The sequence below is a fragment of the Leucoraja erinacea genome, chromosome 14, assembly GCF_028641065.1.
Source record: "Leucoraja erinacea ecotype New England chromosome 14, Leri_hhj_1, whole genome shotgun sequence".
NCBI lineage: Eukaryota > Metazoa > Chordata > Chondrichthyes > Rajiformes > Rajidae > Leucoraja > Leucoraja erinaceus.
The window spans coordinates 7066110-7086700 of NC_073390.1; the positions used below are offsets into that span (position 1 = coordinate 7066110).

At 38.2% G+C, this 20591-nt stretch overlaps 1 protein-coding gene across 1 annotated transcript in view; it reads left to right on the forward strand.

The window, feature by feature from the left end:
* Window positions 1-20591, forward strand: part of LOC129703229 (fibrillin-3-like) — a 214382-nt gene that overhangs the window by 86392 nt on the left and 107399 nt on the right. Inside the window, exons 35-44 of the mRNA XM_055645508.1 lie at window positions 1423-1548; window positions 11887-12012; window positions 14677-14802; window positions 15116-15241; window positions 15444-15569; window positions 16719-16844; window positions 17300-17425; window positions 17711-17836; window positions 19068-19193; window positions 20127-20252. Coding sequence (XP_055501483.1) covers window positions 1423-1548; window positions 11887-12012; window positions 14677-14802; window positions 15116-15241; window positions 15444-15569; window positions 16719-16844; window positions 17300-17425; window positions 17711-17836; window positions 19068-19193; window positions 20127-20252 — 1260 coding nt within the window. The remainder of the gene's footprint in view (window positions 1-1422; window positions 1549-11886; window positions 12013-14676; window positions 14803-15115; window positions 15242-15443; window positions 15570-16718; window positions 16845-17299; window positions 17426-17710; window positions 17837-19067; window positions 19194-20126; window positions 20253-20591) is intronic.

Consider the following 20591-nt stretch of genomic DNA (forward strand, 5'->3'; position numbering starts at 1 on the left):
AATGCAGCACCATAACTTTCTGACTCTTATACTCAAAGACCCACCAGTAAAAACAAGCATACCATATACTGTACCTTCTTTACCACTCTATCTACTTGTGTTGCCACTTTTAAGGGGGTATTTTCTTGGAGCACATGTTCCCTGCTTTATTCATGAGAGGTCCTACTGTTACTCTCTTGTTTTTAATGTAGGCATTGATGTGTTTGGGATTCAGACAATAAACAATAGACAATGGGCAAGAGGTGCAGGAGTTGGCCATACTGTCCTTTTAGCCCAGCACCGCCATTCAATGTGATCATGGCTGATCATCCACAATCGGTACCCAGTTCCTGCCTTCTCCCTAGAATAGATCTCAATGGTTTATAAATCAGAACCCGTGTCCCCTGCACCAATTCCTGAGCCATGCATTCATCTGTCCTATCAGATCTATGGATCGAAGGCATGTCTATCCTGCCTTCTCCCCATTTAGTTTAATACCATTGCCAGAAACCATTTGTGGTCCAATTTAGTCATTCTAAACACCTGCTTGAGTAATTTCCTCGTTTCTCTATATTCCTCAAAGGTCCTATCTAATTCCATCCACTTAAATTGGAAGCTACTTCCCTATATGTCCTGTTTTGTAATCCTGCCAAACTCTCTATATTAATTTTGCCAGACCTCATCCCTCTTCCTACATATGCCCTTTGTTCCAACGTGCATAACTTCCGGCTGGTCATCCTCCCCTTTGAGAATATTTAAATATTTATGCAATTTCTCCAAAGGATATGTAAATATGAAGGCATTCTGATCTCAATCATATATGAAGACAAGGCAGTACACTCACATTGCAATAATTTAAAAAGTCAAAGCAATATTTTTATGGGGGTCAGCACCATATCCAGTGTTGGCATTGTACAACAACGTCCTGCAGACTAGTCTAGTTCAGAATATTGTGAGAAAGCCAAATAATGTGCAAATATTTGATATTTTGGGGGTTTTTTACACTTAATTTTTTATTGATTTTTAAGAGATATATACAAAACAGTGCAACACCATCACCATAAATAAAACAAAGTAAGAAAAATAAGTAGATAGTGGGGAAAAAAAAGAAGTAAATAAATTAAAAAAATTGGAATAAGACCGTGTGCTTCACTTATCAAATTAAAAAAAGAAAAAACATTACATTGATTAGTTATCTGGAGATAATTCAACATTCATACAAACATACCACCTAGTTCTATATAATGCAATCTTCCCATATCTAGCTCGGCATTTATCTAATTGGTGTCATGGCTCAAATAAACGGTCCATTTTTCCCAGGTCTTCCCAAATGAATTCTCCTTGACTCAAGGAATATGTCAATTTCTCCATATTAAAGATGTCTCGCACAATTTCTAACCACTGTTCCTGTTTTGGACATTTTGATCACTTGTTATCCTCCAGATATCGATGAATGTGGAACCAACATCTCAAACTGTGAACAAGTCTGCATCAACACAAATGGAAGCTTTTTGTGCAGTTGTGACCCAGGTTTCAGTACCAATGTGACCAACTCTTCACACTGTGATGGTAGGACTATTTAATGTGGTTGTTGGTCATGTAGATTTTTTTGTAATTTTTTTTAAACTATTTTATTTATTAGAAGTAATGTACATTACAGTGATATAAGCCAAAAATAACATAATACATTTCCTGTACCACCTTGTTTTAAACTTTAAAAAGAAGGAAAGTAGAAAGAGTTAGATAGGAAAGTAAAAGAGTGATCAAGAGAGACCCGTAAAAATGTAAAACACGAAAAAGAGTTAAAAAGAAAACCAAAGAAAAAGAAAGAGAAAAATAGAGAACGAAAGATATAAGAAAGTAAAGTAAGATAAAAGGGATATACCTACTTAGTATCTTTACACACCCCTCACCAGGTCCTGAAACCATTTATTTTGAAAATTATGTTGCACCTTATTCTTGTAATACGTCGATAAATGGAGACCAAATCTTTTGGAAATGATCTTATTTGCCTGCTAGGAGGAATCTCAAGTCTTCTAGGTGTAACATTTCGGACATATTTGAAATCCACATTTTTATCGTTGGTGTGGGAGCGTTTTTCCAGAATTTAAGTATGTGTTTTTGCCATTATTAAGCCATAATTAAGAAAGTTATTTTGGAACGAAGTCAGCTCAAAGCTCAAAGCTGACTTCCATTGTTCCAAAAATAATCAATTCTGCGTTTGGTTTCACTTTTATTTTAAATAATTTTGTAAAAATGTCAAAGATTTAATTCCAACATTTTTGGATTTTTATACAAAAGACAAAGGAATGTGCTATAGTTGCTTCTTGGGATAGACATTTATCACAGATGGGGGATACATTTGGAAAAAGTTTGTTAATTTTAGTTTTTGAGAAATATAGCCTATGTAAAATTTTAAATTGGATTAGAATATGTCTTACATTGATTGAGCATTTCCACACATATAGCAAGTGTTTATCCCACCTCTCTTTCGAAATTTTTATACCTAGTTCTTGTTCCCAATCTCTTCTAATTCTATCGGATGATGGTATTTCTATATTTAGGATGATATTATACAAGTATGATATTAAATTAGTTGATTATGCCTTTATATTCATTGCTTCGTCTAATAGGTCTGGAGACAAATTTTGATATTCTTGTGTATATTTTTTCAAATCGTCACGGATTTGAAAATATTTAAAATATTGATTACTTCTCAGATTGTATTTAAGTTGTATTTGTTGGAATGATAAACAAAATTCCATTTTCATACGTCTCCAAATGTTTTAATTCCTATTCTTTCCCAGTATGTAAACGATTTATCTATAATAGATGGTTTAAATGATGTATTATTAACTATTGGTGAAAGAAGCAATAGGTTTCTTAATTTTAAGGTTAATTTTATTTGTTTCCAAATTCTAATTGTACTATGAATAATTGGATTTTTACTGTATTTTGTATTATACAATTTTATTGGTGAGAGAAGGATCGCTCCTATATTAAAAGGGGAGCAATCCTCTCTCTCCATTACTATCCAATCCACCTGCTGGGCAGAGTTGTCCACCAGGTGAATCACATTTTTGTCATTTGCTGCCCAATAATAATTCAAAAATTTAAGGAGTGTTAATCCACCAAATTATTTAGGATTGCACAAATGTCTTCTCTGAATTCTATGGGATTTATGGTCCCATATAAAGCTTGTGATAACGGAATCCAGTTAAAAAAAAAAAACATTTTTGGTAAGTATATTGGTATTGATTGGAATAGATATAAAATTTGTGGTAGAAAGATCATTTTTATAGCATTTATTCGGCCTATTAAAGACATCGGAAGAGTTTTCCAAAATTTAATTAGGGTGTTTAATTTATTAAGTAGGGACATATAGTTTGCATTAAATAAAGATTTATATTTTCTAGTAATTTCAATTCCCAAATATTTAAATTTTTCTGTAGCAATTTTAAAAGGGAATTTTAACAGGTGTGTTGTCTTGGAGTTTTATCGTCATAATTTCACTTTTATTCCAATTTATTCCATATCCTGAAAAGGATCCAAATTCCTCTATTAGGTTTTTATTAATTAATATTATTATACAAATATTAGTATATTTTGTATACTGATTTGTGATTTTGTAATGTATAGTAGTACATCATCTGCGTATAATGATATTTTATTATTTGAGTATTTTGTATTATAACCATGGATATTCGGGTGTGTTCTAAAGCTTTCAGCTAGTTCTATTACAAGAGCAAATAGCAGAGGTTATAGTGAGCATCCCTGTCTATTGCCCCTTGATAATTGAAATTTCAGGGACAATATGTTATCAGTTAATATTCTAGCAGTGGGCCTGTCATATAATAGTTTTATCCATGAGATAAAGTTCTCTCCCATTTGAAATGTTTGCAATACTTGAACAAGGTAGTCCCATTCCACTTGATTGAATGCCTTTTCTGCATCCAATGAAATAATTGATAAGTCTTGTTCTTCAGTTTTATATGAATGCATTATATTAAACAGATGTCTCAAATTATTGCATGAAAATCTCTTGGGTATAAACCCCGTTTGGTCTGCATTTATTAATTTACTAACATATTTACTTAATCGGCTGGCTAATGTTTTCACTAGTATTTTTTGATATTTATTTAACAGCGCAATAGCTCTGTATGAACCAGGTTCTTCTATATCTTTATCCTTTTTAGGTACAAGTGTAATCGTTGATTCCGCTAATGTTTCTGGTAATGTTTGTTCTTTAAAAGCATATGTGTACATTTATGTAAACGTGGTGTAATTATCTCTTAAAAACTTTTATAAAATTCATTACTAAATCTATCTGGTCCTGGTGTTTTTCCATTCTTTAATGAGTTTATTGTTTCTTCTATTTCCTTAATTGAGATTTGTGCTCCTAATTCCTCTTGTTCAATCAAGTTAAGATTTTGGAGATTACATTTTTCCAAGAACTCTATAACTTTAGTACTATCTGCTGACGTTTTAGATGTATATAAATGTTGATAAAATTGAGCAAATCTTTTATTAATATACTTAGGTAGTGTTAACAATTCACCTTTATCTGATTTAATCTTTAAAATCATATGATCTTTTTCCCATTTTTCAATTGACGTGCCAAAGGTTTATGCGGTTTATCACCGAATTCAAAATTTTCCTGTTTTGTAATTTGAAATAATCTTATAACTTTTGTTGATAATATTTTATTTTATTTAAATTTCAATATTGTTATTTTATTATGTTTATCTATAGTTGGCTCTTTAGCGTTATCTAGATCCAATTGTCTAATTCGTTCTTCTAACTGCCTTTGTTCACTCTTACTCTTTTTATTTTGAAAAGCTTGATATGAAATTATAGATCCTCTGATACATGCTTTGAAAGATTCCCATAGTAAAGCGGGTGAAATAACTGGGGTGTCATTGGTCTCGAAAAAAAGTTCCATCTGTTGTTTTAAATATATAACACCGTGTGGATCATTTAAAATTTGAGGATTAAACCTCCAAAACGATTTTTTATTAGGCATTCCTTCAAGTTTAAAACAAAAGTTAACGTGAGTGACTTCAAATGTGCGAAGATCTTACCCCTTTTAATAGGTTTGTTAGCAGCCCTTATGCTCCAACTGCAAAATGTGATTCCTCCAAATTTATTTTGTTTATCGTCTTGCATTTTAAATTATTTTAATACCTTTGAGTCATATGGTGCAACCGATACCTCAGGTCTCTGGGTGTTGGTGGAGCATTTGCGGTATTAAATTCTGTTGGTACATCCCTTTTAAAATTGTCCTTAAACAAAAAAACAAATGTGTGAAATATTGTCACAAAAAAAAAGTTATATATATAAGAGAAAAAGAGAGAGAGAGAGAGAGAGAGTTATATATATATAAGTCGGCTTTGAATTGACCCCACCTCCCTTTTGCAAGATTATTCATGGGAGCGGAGCTAAATATATATCTAGTTATTTCTTATCTAATTATATCTTCAAATTATCTACCATTTACTTATGCTAACAGTTTTTACATTTGCTTTTCATTCAGTAATAATCAACTGCTGGTTGGAAGGGGTTAGAATCTCCTCACCTCCTCCCAAACATAACTGGAACTGAAGCCTAGTATATTATCGAAATTAGTTTTTTTAGTCTGTTATTAATCTATTTCCTTATATTTAGCACCCCCCCCCCCCCCCCCCCCCCCCCCCCTTCCCTCTGGGCCAATAAACGCATGTTCGGTACCATTATACCATTATAGGTAATCCTCATTTTAGCCGGATACATCACACAATATCTGACCTTTTGATTTCCTTTCAGGATCTGTCGTGTCTTTGAAAGCAATTTTCGTTTTTGGGCGATTTCATAAGGATAATCTCTGAATAGTTTAATGGTATAATTCCCAAACATCATATTCTTTCCGTATTTGATTTTTTTCATAACATCTTCCAAAGCTGAAATATCACAAACTGTCACAATGATCTGTCGTTGGTGGGCTCCTGACTTTGATTGTGCACTTGATTTTACTCTTGGCACCCGATGTGCCACTTCTATTTTCGGTTCGATGGGCAGGTTGAGTATTTGTTTAAGTAAGTTGGCAGTGAACTCACGAGGCTCACTCCCCTCCATTCCTTCTGTCACTCCAACTATTCTTAAATTCTGCCGTCTTGATCGTGCTTCCAAATCAAGGCATTTATCAGACATTTTAACCAACTGCCCCATGACACGCTCCTGATCTTTCTTCATTCTCTGCATATCTTCAGACATTTGTAACATAAATGTTTCCATATCTTTCATAACAGTCTGATGTGATGCAACAGTTTGGAGAACAGCATCAAACTTCTTTGTGAAATCTTTTTCCACCCGATCAATTTTCTCAGTTAATTCACCTTGCACATTATCCAGTTGTTTATTTAAATGACCAATTGAGTCAATAATTTTCTGATTCCCAGAGTTCAAGCTCTCCATCATACTTTTATTCCCAGCAACAATCTCATTTCTTAAGTCTCTTACCGAGTCCTATATTTCCTCCAGCTCTTTATCCTTAGTAGGCATTTCAGCCTTTGCCCTTGTAGCCATCTCAGAGGCTAACTCAGAAGTTAATTCTTCAGTTCTTTGCTGATTTTTCAAAAGATATTTTGTAACAGATCTTTGAGGGCTTTGGCCAGGAATCGCTTTTTTCATTTAAAAGTGCCTTAAACCACCAATATTTTTGTGGTAATTTCTGATGACGTCAAACAGCTCAAGTAAGTATTTTAAATAGGTCCCATCTTCCAAACCTTTTTTTAACGCAAAATATCACAAATTTCGGGAGCGTAGCTAAATGTTGCACCTGTTCAGTGTATCATGGCGCCTCCGGAAGTCATGTAGATTTAACGGCCCGGTTAAACCAAGTATATTCCTGACTGAAACTTCTCCTATCTATGTTCTCCAGAGATGCTGCCTGATAGAATCTTTGAGTGCAATTTTCCCAGCGCCTTGTTTCTTTATATGTAAAGCAGCATCTGCTGTCCTTCCGGAACAAAGTATATTATTTACCCTGATAATCTGGGGTCCACAACACATCCACAATTTCTTAGTGTGAGTCTATGTTAACTGAATCATGAACATCCATCTTTCAATACTCTTTCCATTTCCCAAAGCCAATGTAGTTCAGTTCAGTTTAGTTTATTGTCACGTGTGTCGAGGTTCATTGAAAAGCTTTTGTTGCGTGCTAACCAATCACCAGAATGGCAATACATGATTACAATTGATCTATTTACAATGTAGAAATATATGATAAGGAAATAATGTTCAGTGCAGTTCAGTAAGTAAAGCCAGTAAAGCCCAATCAAGGATAATCTGAGGGTCATCAAAGGGGTAGTTAATGGTTCACCGCTGCTCGCTGGCTGTGGTAGGTTATATTTCATCAGATTTAAGGGATAATATTTAATTATAATTGGAGACTTATTAATGGTGATACAAAACAAATATTGTCACATTGTCTACAGTGAGCCATGCTATTTACAGAGAGAGAGAGTTTCAGTTGGTGACATTAAATGTAAGAGATGTGATTGAGGCTTAATTCACTGTTTTCCCTTCAGACATCAATGAATGTGCAGCTAACACTTCAAACTGTCAACAAATCTGCAACAACACAACCTTAGATTGTCAAACATAGATTTTAGTCACCTTAAGATGCAGCAGACTTATAAAAATAGTTAATTTTTGATTCGTTAAGGAACTTAAAATTGCATGTTTCCTTTGTTATTACCCTGTGAAATCAGCGGTTGAAACCTGTGCTTTTCAATATTTGGCCATTTCCAAAATGTCGATGTGATCACAAAGGAATCCTGATGTCAATGTTCTATGTGGCAATGAGTCGATCTCCTAGACCTGGTTATGTTGATAAGAATAAAACCAATATTTTCCAGTAAGACATCTCCATTTGTTGTGCTGCCACAATATGATGACAGTCTGCAATCTAGTGCAATTCAGAAATTATGTGACAAAGTTATAGCTGGCAAAGCAAAATACAAAACACCTGTATCAGATGTCATTTGGAGACACTAGCAATTGCCGACCCTGATCAAGAGATCTGAACTGAAATGATGTCTTCCCATTCTCTCCAGGAATGTAGACCCACCAATGTGCTCCATCACTTTGTTATTTGACATGACTTCAACTTATTTTGATCCAGACATAGATGAATGTGGAACCAACATCTTAAACTTTCAACCATTTAATATGATTGTTACTACAGCCCTGTCAAATCTAGGTGGCCCCACAAATGTATTTGTATCATCCTAATATTGAATTATAATGGTTATCATTTCTATCTCTGTGAATCTTTAATATTATCATATTTTGGTTTGGCTTGGCTCACCGTCTCGGTAGGAGGAACAAAGGAGGTCACCTGGTACACACAACTCTTCCGGGTGGGTCCCTTCTCCCCCACCCCTTCCTATGCTCAGGAGCTGCGGCGAGACGGGCCACGCCCCCCATGCTCTCCTCGGCCCCGCCACCGCGGGGTGAATCCCCGGAACCTGAGGACTCTGCACCAGGCTCAGCGATCAGCTGATCTGGTGAGTCCATCCCCCTCCAGGATTGGTTTAGTGAACGCCAGATCCCTGGCAAACAAGACTTTTATACTGAGGGATTTCTTCTGCTCACGTGGACTGTATTTCCTCTGTGTGACTGAGACTTGGATGGGTCCAGGTGAGTGCAGCGCTCTTGTTGAGCTATTACTGGCTGGCTGCTCTTATTTCAACTCACCGCGGATATCGGGCCGTGGAGGAGGAACAGCGGCTATTTATAAAAATAACTTTAAGTGCAGGCAATGCCCTCTATCATCTTCTTTCTCCAGTTTCGAAGCAACTTTATTTGAAGTGGGCCGCTCCAAACCGGTGCTTTGTGCGGTCATCTACCGACCGCCCAAGTATAATAAGGACTTTGTAAATGAATTCTCTGATTTTCTGGCTGGGATCGTGCCCAACTATGATCGTGTCCTTTTGGTTGGGGACTTTAACATCCATGTGTGCTGTCCTGCTAAGCCGTTAGTGAAGGACTTTTTCAGCCTTGTGGACTCTTTTGATTTTGTCCAGTGTGTGTCTGGTCCCACACACGAACATGGACATACACTGGACCTTGTTCTCTCTCATGGCTTGTCTGTGTTGAATTTGGAAATCTCTGATAGTGTGTTTTCAGATCATATGCCTGTATTGTTTGATGTCAATTTCTCCTGTGAAGCAATTTTGCCTGTGGTGTCTGCTCGGCGCTGTCGGTCTTTTAGCCCTTTTACTGCTGGCAAGTTCTCTGCTGCTTTCGATCAGCTCTGCGCCCCCTCTGCGTCCATTCCTCTTGGTACGGAGGAGATTAGTTCGTGGTTTCATTCTTCATGCAGGACTATACTGGACTCTGTGGCTCCGTTAAGATCGTTGAAGCCGAGGGATAAACCTGAACCCTGGTTCAGTGCAGTGACTCGTGCAGCACGACGGGAGTGTCGTAGAGCTGAGCGAAAGTGGAGGAAGGACAGGCTACAGGTTTCACTTCAAATTCTCAGGGACTGTTGGCGTCACTACCAAAACAGTGTTAAAAAGGCCAAGAGAGAGTACCTGTCTAAAATTATTGTGTCAAAGTGTAACAACCCTCGTGTGCTATTTGAAATCATTGACTCTGTTCTAAATGCCCCGCAGCCTGTCTGTCTGGAAGCTTCACCTGAAATGTGTAATGACTTCCTGCACTTTTTTGTTGATAAGGTTGTTTCCTAAAGGGCTAACATTTCAGCACCTGCCTCTGACCCTTCTGTTTCGGTCCCTTGCCTGGTGGTATTCAACAAGTTTGAGCCTGTGACTATATCGTATTTAAAGGATGTGGTTTCCCATATTAAGCCATCGGGTTCTCCTTGTGATGCGGTCCCTCCACATCTTTTTAAGGAGGTTTTCTCTAGTATAGGGCAGTCGGTTCTTACCATTATTAACAGCAGCTTGTGTTCTGGGGTTGTCCCCGTGAGTTTTAAGCATGCGGTAGTGCAACCACTACTTAAGAAACCTGGCCTGGATCAATCTGTTCTGGCCAATTTTAGACCCATCTCGAAATTGCCTTTTATTTCTAAATTACTGGAGAGAGTTGTTTATGCTCAGCTAAAACTATTCCTGGAGGAGCATGATATTCGGGAGATCTTCCAGTCTGGATTTAAAACCATGCACAGCACGGAGTCAGCATTGCTAAGGGTTTTTAACGATATCCTCCTGGCTAATGATTCTGGGGATTGTGTGGTTCTTGTCCTGCTGTACTTGTCTGCCGCCTTTGATACGGTGGACCATAATATCTTATTATCTCGGCTACAGCAGTTAGTGGGCATCTGCGACAGTGCCCTGGGATGGTTCAGGTCCTATCTGGCGGGCAGAACCATGTGTGTTAGCCTTGCTGGGTTTGAATCCTCTTCCGCTCCCCTGTCATATGGGGTTCCACAGGGTTCGATTCTGGGGCCCCTGCTTTTCTCGCTGTACATACTTCCTCTGGGTTCCATCCTTAGAAAGCATGGCATCTCCTTCCACTGTTATGCAGATGATACCCAGCTTTATTTGCCGCTGAGGGGGGAAGATGCCTTTTCTGTAAAATCGCTTCTGTCTTGTTTTGATGACATTAAGTCCTGGTTGGCCCTAAACTTTCTTGGATTTAATGAAAAGAAGACAGAGGTGATTTTATTTGATCCCAATGGCTGCCGTGAACCTCCATTTGTTGATTTAGGTCCATTGTCAAGGTACGTGAAGCCAACAGTTGTGAACCTGGGTTTTAGGATGGACAGTGACTTTAAATTAGATCGCCAAATATGCGCGGTGATTAAGTCCAGCTTCTTTCACCTAAGGAAGCTGGCGAAGGTGAAGCCCATTCTCGAGCGGCAGCATTTTGAGACAGTAATCCATGCCTTTATTACATCTAGGCTGGATTACTGTAACGCGCTCTATTTTGGTGTTGCTCGTTCTTCACTGGCTCGTCTCCAGTTGGTTCAGAATGCTGCTGCTCGCCTTTTAACAGGGACTCGAAAGAGGGAGCACATATCGCCAATTCTGGCCTCCCTACACTGGCTCCCGGTGCACTTTCGGGTTCATTTTAAGTTACTGTTATTTGTTTTTAAATCTCTGAATGGGCTCGCCCCGCCTTACCTCTCTGAGCTGCTCCACCCATACACTCCTGCCCGGTCCCTCAGGTCAGCTGGTCAGCTGCTCCTGGAGGTACCGAGGTCTAGTCGGAGGCTCAGAGGGGATAGAGCCTTCTCTGTTGCTGCTCCGGCACTATGGAACACCCTGCCGCTGCACATCAGACAGGCCCCCTCACTGTCCATCTTCAAATCCAGTGTTAAAACGCATTTGTACTCCCTGGCTTTTGACCATGCCTGAGGCTTTGCTTCTGTTTGTGGTGTTTTTGATGTTTCTTTATTTTACATGTCTTTTCCTACTATTTCTTTTGATTGTTATTTTTGGTGTGTATTAACTTTTTTGTCAATGATTAGTGATGTACAGCACTTTGTTGCAGCTATGTTTGTTTTTAAAATGCTCTATAAATAAATTATTATTATTATTATTATTATTATTGCAGTATCATAGAAATTTGGGTTAATTATTATTTGTTAAGGAAGTTCAATTCCGACAATTCACATTACTCTCTCCAATCAAAATATGGCCCGGTAAGTATTAATAATCATGCAATTTTTTCAAAGATATATAAATCTGAAGACATTCTGATGCTGATGATATTTGAAGTGATATCTCAGCTCATATGTTTTATAATGTCACAGCAATATTTTTACGGAGAGCTTAATTTACTGTGCCACCACCATGCGGTGTCATCCTGCTGTCTTTGTAGAACAGAAAACTAAGTGAATGAGTTACTGCTGGCAATGCCACATGTTATGCAAGAACTTAACATGACATTTAATTGCAGATATCGATGAATGTGCAACCAACACCTCAAAGTGTCAACAAATCTGCACCAACACAATCGGAAGTTTCTTGTGCAGTTGCAACACTGGCTTCAAAACTAACCGAACCAACTCTTCGCTGTGTGATGGTAAGATACCTCATATTCATTGTTTCTAACAGATGGTAAACAATATTCAATGTGGCACATGGGTCATGTAGATTTAAACCCCCTTAAACTAAAGTATATTAGCCTCCTGTGCAATGTAGGCTAGTAATATTTCCATCAATTTCACAAGATGAGACAAAATATCCAAATCGTGAGCATGCATATTTCAAATGTCATTAGAAACGGTAATAGTCCCCGAGGATTGGCGTACTGCGCATGTTGTTCCATTGTTTAAAAAGGGTTCTAAGAGTAAACCTAGCAATTATAGACCTGTTAGTTTGACTTCAGTGGTGGGCAAATTAATGGAAAAGATACTTAGAGACAATATATATATAAGCATCTAGATAAACAGGGTCTGATTAGGAACAGTCAACATGGATTTGTGCCTGAAAGGTCATGTTTGACTAATCTTCTTGAATTTTTTGAAGAGGTTACTAGGGAAATTGACGAGGGTAAAGCAGTGGATGTTGTCTATATGGACTTTAGTAAGGCCTTTGACAAGGTTCCTCATGGAAGGTTGGTTAAGAAGGTTCAACTGTTGGGTATAAATGCAGGAATAGCAAGATGGATTCAACAGTGGCTGAATGGGAGAAGCCAGAGGGTAATGGTGGATGGCTGTTTATCGGGTTGGAGGCAGGTGACTAGTGGGGTGCCTCAGGGATCTGTGTTGGGTCCTTTGTTGTTTGTCATGTACATCAATGATCTGGATGAAGGTGTGGTAAATTGGATTAGTAAGTATGCAGGTGATACCAAGATAGGGGGTGTTGTGGATAATGAAGAGGATTTCCAAAGTCTACAGAGTGATTTAGGCCATTTGGAAAAATGGGCTGAAAGATGGCAGATGGAGTTTAATGCTGATAAATGTGAGGTGCTACACCTTGGCAGGACAAATCAAAATAGGACGTACATGGTAAATGGTAGGGAATTGAAGAATACAGTTGAACAGAGGGATCTGGGTATAACCGTGCATAGTTCCTTGAAGGTGGAATCTCATATAGATAGGGTGGTAAAGAAAGCTTTTGGTATGCTAGCCTTTATAAATCAGAGTATTGAGTATAGAAGCTGGGATGTAATGTTAAAATTGTACAAGGCATTGGTGAGACCAAATCTGGAGTATGGTGTACAATTTTGGTCGCCAAATTATAGGAAGGATGTCAACAAACTAGAGAGAGTACAGAGGAGATTTACTAGATTGTTGCCTGGGTTTCAACAACTAAGTTACAGAGATAGGTTGAATAAGTTAGGTCTTTATTCTCTGGAGCGCAGAAGGTTAAGGGGGGACCTGATAGAGGTCTTTAAAATGATGAGAGGGATAGACAGAGTTGATGTGGACAAGCTTTTCCCTTTGAGAATAGGGAAGATTCAAACAAGAGGACATGACTTCAGAATTAAGGGACAGAAGTTTAGGGGTAATATGAGGGGGAACTTCTTTACGCAGAGAGTGGTGGCGGTGTGGAATGAGCTCCCAGTGGAAGTGGTGGAGGCAGGTTCATTGGTATCATTTAAAAATAAATTGGATCGGCATATGGATGAGAAGGGAATGGAGGGTTATGGTACGAGTGCAGGCAGGTGGGACTAAGGGGAAAAAAAAAATTGTTCGGCATGGACTTGCAGGGCCGAGATGGCCTGTTTCCGTGCTGTAATTGTTATATGGTTATATGGTTATTATACCTTCCATGTTGACCAAGATGCAATGCAATTCTTCTGCCAGGATTAGGAGACAGCCTTCATTGTTTACATTAGATATGTCTGTCTGCCTAGTTTGGAAAAGTATAGGCAAATGTCAACAATTTGCAGGAGTAACTGTGCTTATTTCTTTCCACATCGATGAATGTACAACCAGCACCTCAAACTGTCAAGAAATCTGCACTAACGCTAGTGGAAGCTTTGTGTGCAGTTATGATCCAGGCTGCAGCATCAATGTAACACATTCTTCTCTTTGTGATGGTTGGAATTTTTTAGTACAAAGTAGTTTATCGATGTGTAAAAGGGATAGTAGTTCTCTGTGTGTTTTCACTCTGGTGCAACTGTCAGCTTGTATGGCAAATTGAACTTTTCCCAAACACCAATGGTGAGATGTAGAGGCTGGAATCCAGCGACTCATCCCTTGCCATTTGTGAGCTGCCAAAACCGTGCCACCAAATGGGTCACGGTGTCGATCAGTAATTACGAGGCAAAACTATAATTTTCAAAAAATTGCCATTTTATTACAGTCTTTGACTGAACATAATGTGGATTGCTTTATTGTTTTTTACAAATTTGATCGTAAACATTGAAAATTCAAAGCATCATTTTTTAAAGCGGTTGATTACTCATGTAAATTTTGTCGCAAAGCCATAGTCTTGCATGGCTTAAAAGTCAGCCTGCATAGATTACTTTGAAAATATTAGACATTTAAAAATGGCGTAGCATATGTCATTGATATGCACCAGGAGTTGATTCATAGTCACAGCTTCAAAGAGCATGGAAAGTGACTATTTGGCCCATCACGTCTACCAAGATGCCCTATCTAAGGTAGTCACATTTAGCTACCTTTGGTCCATATTCCTCGAAACGAGCCTGATAGGTTTACCTAGGCATTAATTTGAAGTCATTGTACCTTCCTCAAAATATTGCTCTGCTGAGTAACTGAGATAATTTCTCCAGATATCGATGAATGTGTAACCAACACCTCAAACTGTCAACAAAACTGCACCAACTCAATCGGAAGCTTCCTGTGCAGTTGTTACCGAGGGTTCAACATTAATGTGACCAATTCTACGCTTTGTGATGGTAGGATAGTTTCAAGCACATATTTTCCCAGAGTAGGGGGATAATATATAACCTTGGAATTTTGTGCTACACTGTAATAAATTGCAGAACTATCAATTTACCAATGAATAAGAGGATAACATATTATTCGCTGTGAGTCTTCAGGGAATGAGTACATTTCCTGCTGTTGGAAGTTAAAAGTAGGGATAAATGATTTCAGTTGTAGGATTGCGTATCTTCTTTTGAACCTTATGATTGCAAATGGTAGATTATTATGTGGCAGTGACAAAAGTTTTGCAAGTGTTTGACATGCCATTTATCTTGTTTCCTCCAGATATCGATGAATGTGCAACCAACACCTCGAACTGTCAACAAATCTGCACCAACACAATCGGAAACTTTGTGTGTAGTTGTGATCCAGGCTTCAGCATCAATGTGACCAACTCTTCGCTTTGTGATGGTAGGATATTTTCACACACAGTTTCTAGTTGTGGAATAATATTTAATAGTGACAGTTCTTGTTGCACTGTAATGAATGAAAAAGGATATAATTCCCTTTGTGCAGAGTAGTCGCATGATGGATACTTTACCTATAGAAGGTGTTGAAAGTTGTATGTTGAATGTTGCAATGGTTGACATGTCATTCATTCTATTTCCTCCAGACATTGATGAATGTGGAACCAACAGCTCGAACTGTCAACAAATCTGCAACAACACAATCGGAAGCTTCATGTGTAGTTGTAGTCCAGGCTTCAGTACTAATGTGATCTACTCTTTCATTTGTGATGGTAGGAATTTTCAAATATAATGTTTCTCACAATAGGGAAAAAAGGATGTCTGCCATGTTAACATTGAATGAAAAAGTGTATAATTTCATTCCATGCTGCAGAGATTATTTTTCTAGAGGGAGAAATGTTAAAACATGGGTAAAATAGAAATATTTAAAGAAAGCAAATCTTCAACAATTTCTTAACACTCTTTGCTCTCTAGCCATGCCTTCACCTCCCCAGGTACTTTCCCTCCTCCGTTATATCCAACCTGGGATGTAAAGGCACTTCTAGGCAAGACAGAGATTCACGTGCACTTCATCCAACCATGCCTATTGCATTTAGTGCTCTCAATATGGTCTTCTGTACATTAAACATAGACATAAACATTGAAAATAGGTGCAGGAATAGGCCATTCGGCCCTTTGAGTCTGCACCATCATTCAATATGATCATGGCTGATCATCCAACTAAGTATCCTGTACCTGATCATCTCTGCATACCCCCTGATCACTTTAGCCACAAGGGCCACATCTAACTCCCTCTTAAATATAGCCAATCAACTGGCCTGAACTACCTTCTGTGGCAGAGAGTTCCAGAGATTCACCACTCTCTGTGTGAAAAATGTTTTCCTCATCTTGGTCCTAAAAGATTTTCCCCTTATCCTTAAACTGTGACCCCTTGTTCTGGACTTCTCCAACATAGGGAACAATCTTTCTGCATCTAGCCTGTCCAACCCCTTAAGAATTTTGTAAGTTTTCAGATTAGTGAGTCCAGATGCAAACAAGGTTTTTCTTTGCTAATTTTTTACCGCAGATTTATAAAAATCAAGGTCAATTGTCATATCTTATGGAAATCAAAATTCCACTAGTTTCCTCTCCCCTCCTCCCTCCTTGTATTCTGTGAAATATAAATATTAAACCTTTGTTTTTCTAATAGTTTTGCCTATTTTACCAACGAAGCTATACACGAGCAGAACCGTTGATTCTCTTGACAAAGATTGGATCACATTGAAATACTTATGTTTTCTCACGACAAAGGAAGAAGTGTAGCTTTATATATTGTATATAATGACAGCCTGCAATCTACTGCTGTTCAGAATGTGACAGCATACAGTTGGCAAACACAATTGCAATACAGGAGTTTGAAACATTCCCTGGTTTTCTTCCAGACATCAATGAGTGTGTAACCGGCACCTCCAGCTGTCAACAAAACTGCACCAACACAATCGGAAGCTTCCTGTGCAGTTGTAGCCCAGGCTTCAGAATCAATTTGACCAACCCTTCACTTTGTGATGGTAGGTGTTTTCGCACACATAGTTTCTCAGATTTAAATAAAAATATTTCATGTGATAGTGTAGCTCCCCCTGTAAAATCTAGGTGAGACAGAGATATTGAATATTAACAATGTGACCAACTCTTCCCTTTGTGATGGTAAGATGTTTTAAAACAGATGATTGCTCAGATTTTGCATGTACTATTAATTGTTGCATTTCAGGCTGCCCAGTCCATCTTAGATTCATCAAAGGGCATGTAAATATAAAGACTCTGATCTCAATGATATATGAAGGCAAAGGCAGAATACTCACATCGCAATAAGTTGAGAGCAATATTTATTAGTGGGTCGTGCGCATTGTATAGTGACATCCTGCGGACTATTCTAGTTCAGAATATTAAGTGACAACTTTTACTTCAGCATCCTCCCCAAATAACATGGAAGTTTTTGACATTTCGGTCACTTGTTTTCCTCCAGATATTGAAGAATGTAAAACCAACACCTCAAACTGTGAACAAGTCTGCATCAACACAAACGGAAGCTTCATGTGCAGTTGTGACCCAGGTTTCAGCACCAATGTGATCAACTCTTCACTCTGCGATGGTAGGAAGGTTCAAAAGCTTTGTTTCTCACAGATTGTGAACGATATTCAATATGGCTGTTGGGCCACGTAGATTTGATGCCCTGTAAAATAAATTATAATAGTCACCTTTACAATGTGATATAAAGTTTCCAAGCATCAAAACAATAAATTTGATAGAAATCGCTTTTGTAATATAAACACATCCTATTGTCTATAGTTAATCACGATATTAAGAGTGAGAAACTCACTTGGCAAACTAAATGTTACATGAATTATCGATGTATCACAATCTGTTTTCCATCTAGATATCAATGAATGTGGAACCAACATCTCATACTGCCAACAAATCTGCACCAACACAATTGGAAGCTTTGTATGCAGTTGTATTCCGGGTTTCAGCACTAATTTGACCAACCCTTCGATTTGTGATGGTAGGTGCATATCCATGTGCCTATCCAAAATCCTTAGAAATGCCTCTATCATATCTACATCTTTCACCCTCGCCGCGAGCACATTCCTGGCACTCACCAGCCTCACCAATGTAAAAAAATGTACATCGTACATCTTCATCAATCTTGTCCCTTCTCCTTTAAATCAATCCAAATACTGATTTCTTTTCCATCCAAAGAAATAGGTTCTAACAGTACACTAACTCTGCCTCTCATAACTTTACATAGTTCTATCAGGTCTCTTCTCACCCTCCGCCATGCCAGAAATAACAATGCAATTCCACCCAACCTCCTCCTAGAGCTACTACCAACTAATCCATATATCACACCATGTACTGTACCTTCTTTACCATTCTATCTACTTGTGTTGCCACTTGCAAGGGGGTATTTTCTTGGAGCACGTGTCCCCTGCTTTATCCATGCGAGGTCCTACTGTTACTCTCTTGTTTTTAATGTAGGCATTGAAGGGTTTGGGATTCAGACAATAGACAATAGACAATGGACAAGAGGTGCAGGAGTAGGCTATACGACCCTTTAAGCCAGCACCACTATTCAATGTGATCAATGCTGAACATCCACAATTGGTACCCAGTTCCTGCCTTCTCCCCAGAATAGATCTCAATGGTCTATAAATCAGAACCCATGTCCCCTGCACCAATTCCTGAGCCATGCATTCATCTGTCCTATCAGATCAATGGATAGAAGGCATGTCTATCCTGCCTTATCCCCATTTAATTTAATCCGTTTGCTAAAAAAACATTTGTGGCCCAATTTAGTCATTCTAATCACCTGCTTGAATAAAGCTACTACCCTATATGTCCTGCTTTTTAATCCTGCCAAACTCTCTATATTCATTTTCCAAGACCTCATCCCTCTTCCTACCTACAGTATGCCTTTGTTCCAACGTGCATAACTTTCGGCTGTTCATCCTCCCCTTTGAGAATATTTCAATATTTATGCAATTTCTCCAAAGGATATGTAAATATGACGGCATTCTGATCTGAATGATATGAAGACAAGGCAGTACACTCACATTGTAATAATTAAAAAGGTCAAATCAATATTCTTATGGGGGTCAGTACCATATCCAGTGTTGGCATTGTACAACAGCGTCCTGCAGACTAGTCTAGTTCAGAATATTAAGTGAGAAAGATTACTTCAGCAAAGCGAAATGTGCAAATATTTGATATTTTGATTACTTGTTTTCCTCCAGATATCGATGAATGTGGAACCAACATCTCAAACTGTGAACAAGTCTGCACCAATACAAGAGGAAGCTTTGGGTGCAGTTGTTACCCGGGTTTCAGTACCAATGTGATCAACTCTTCACACTGTGATGGTAGGAATATTTAATGTGGTTGTTGGTTATGTAGATTTGACGGCCCGGTTAAACCAATCACCAGAATGATAATACATGATTACAATCAATCTAGTTACAGTATAGAAACATATGATAAGGAAATAATGTTCAGTGAAAGGTAAAGCCAGTAAAGCCGAATCAAGGATAATCTGAGGGTCAGCAAAGGGGCAGTTAATGGTTTGTCGCTGCTCACTGGTTGTGGTAGGTCATATTTCATCAGATTTCAGGGATAATATTTAATAATAATTGAGACTTGTTTATCATGATACAAAAACTGTCACCAATAACACAATTGGAAATTTTGTGTGTAGTTGTGACCCAGGCTTCAGCAAAAATGCGACCAACTCTTCCCTTTGTGATGGTAGGATGTTTTAAAACAGATGGTTCCCAGGTTTTGCTAGTACTATTTATTGTTGCATTTCAGGCTGCCCAGTCCATCAAACATATATTTCAGTCACCTTAAGATACTGCAGATTTAGAATCAGTACCTGAAACCTGCGCTTTTCAATATTTTGGCAATTTCCCCAATGGCGATATGATCACAAAGGAATCCTGGTGCCAATGTTCTATGCGGCAATAAGTGGCTCTCCTAGACCTGGATAAGAGTAAAACATTTTAATTTACTGTGCCACCACCATGCAGTGTCATCCTGCTGTCTTTGTAGAACAGAACACTTAGTGAATGAGTTACTGCTTTCAAAGATATATAAATCTGAAGGCGTTCTGCTGCTGATGATTTTTGAAGTGTGAAGTGACCCTATCAGCTCATATGTTTTATAATGTCACAGCAATAAATTTACGGAGAGCTTAATTTGACACCATGTAGTGTCAATGTAGAACCAAATTCTTTGAATAAGTTAGTGCTGGCAATGCCACATGCTATACAAGAACTTGACATGACATTTAATTGCAGATATCGATGAATGTGCAACCAGCACCTCAACCTGTCAACAAATCTGCACCAACACAATCGGAAGCTTCTTGTGCAGTTGCAACAATGGCTTCAAAACTAACCGAACCAACTCTTCGCTGTGTGATGGTAAGATACCTCATATTCATTGTTTCTAACAGATGGTAAACAATATTCAATGTGGCACATGGGTCATGTAGATTTAACCCCCCTAAACTAAAATATATTAGCCAACTGTGCAATGTGGGAGTAGTAATATTTCCACAATTTCTGAAGATGACAAAATATCCAAATCGTGAGCATGTATATTTCATTACACCTTCCATGTTGACCAAGATGCCCCATCTAAGCCAGTTCCCTTTACTGCATTTGACCCATTTCCCTGCAAATTTTACAATGCATGCATCTGTCCAAATGTCTTGTTGATGCGGTTATTTTACATGCCTCAACTACATCCTGTGGCTGAGT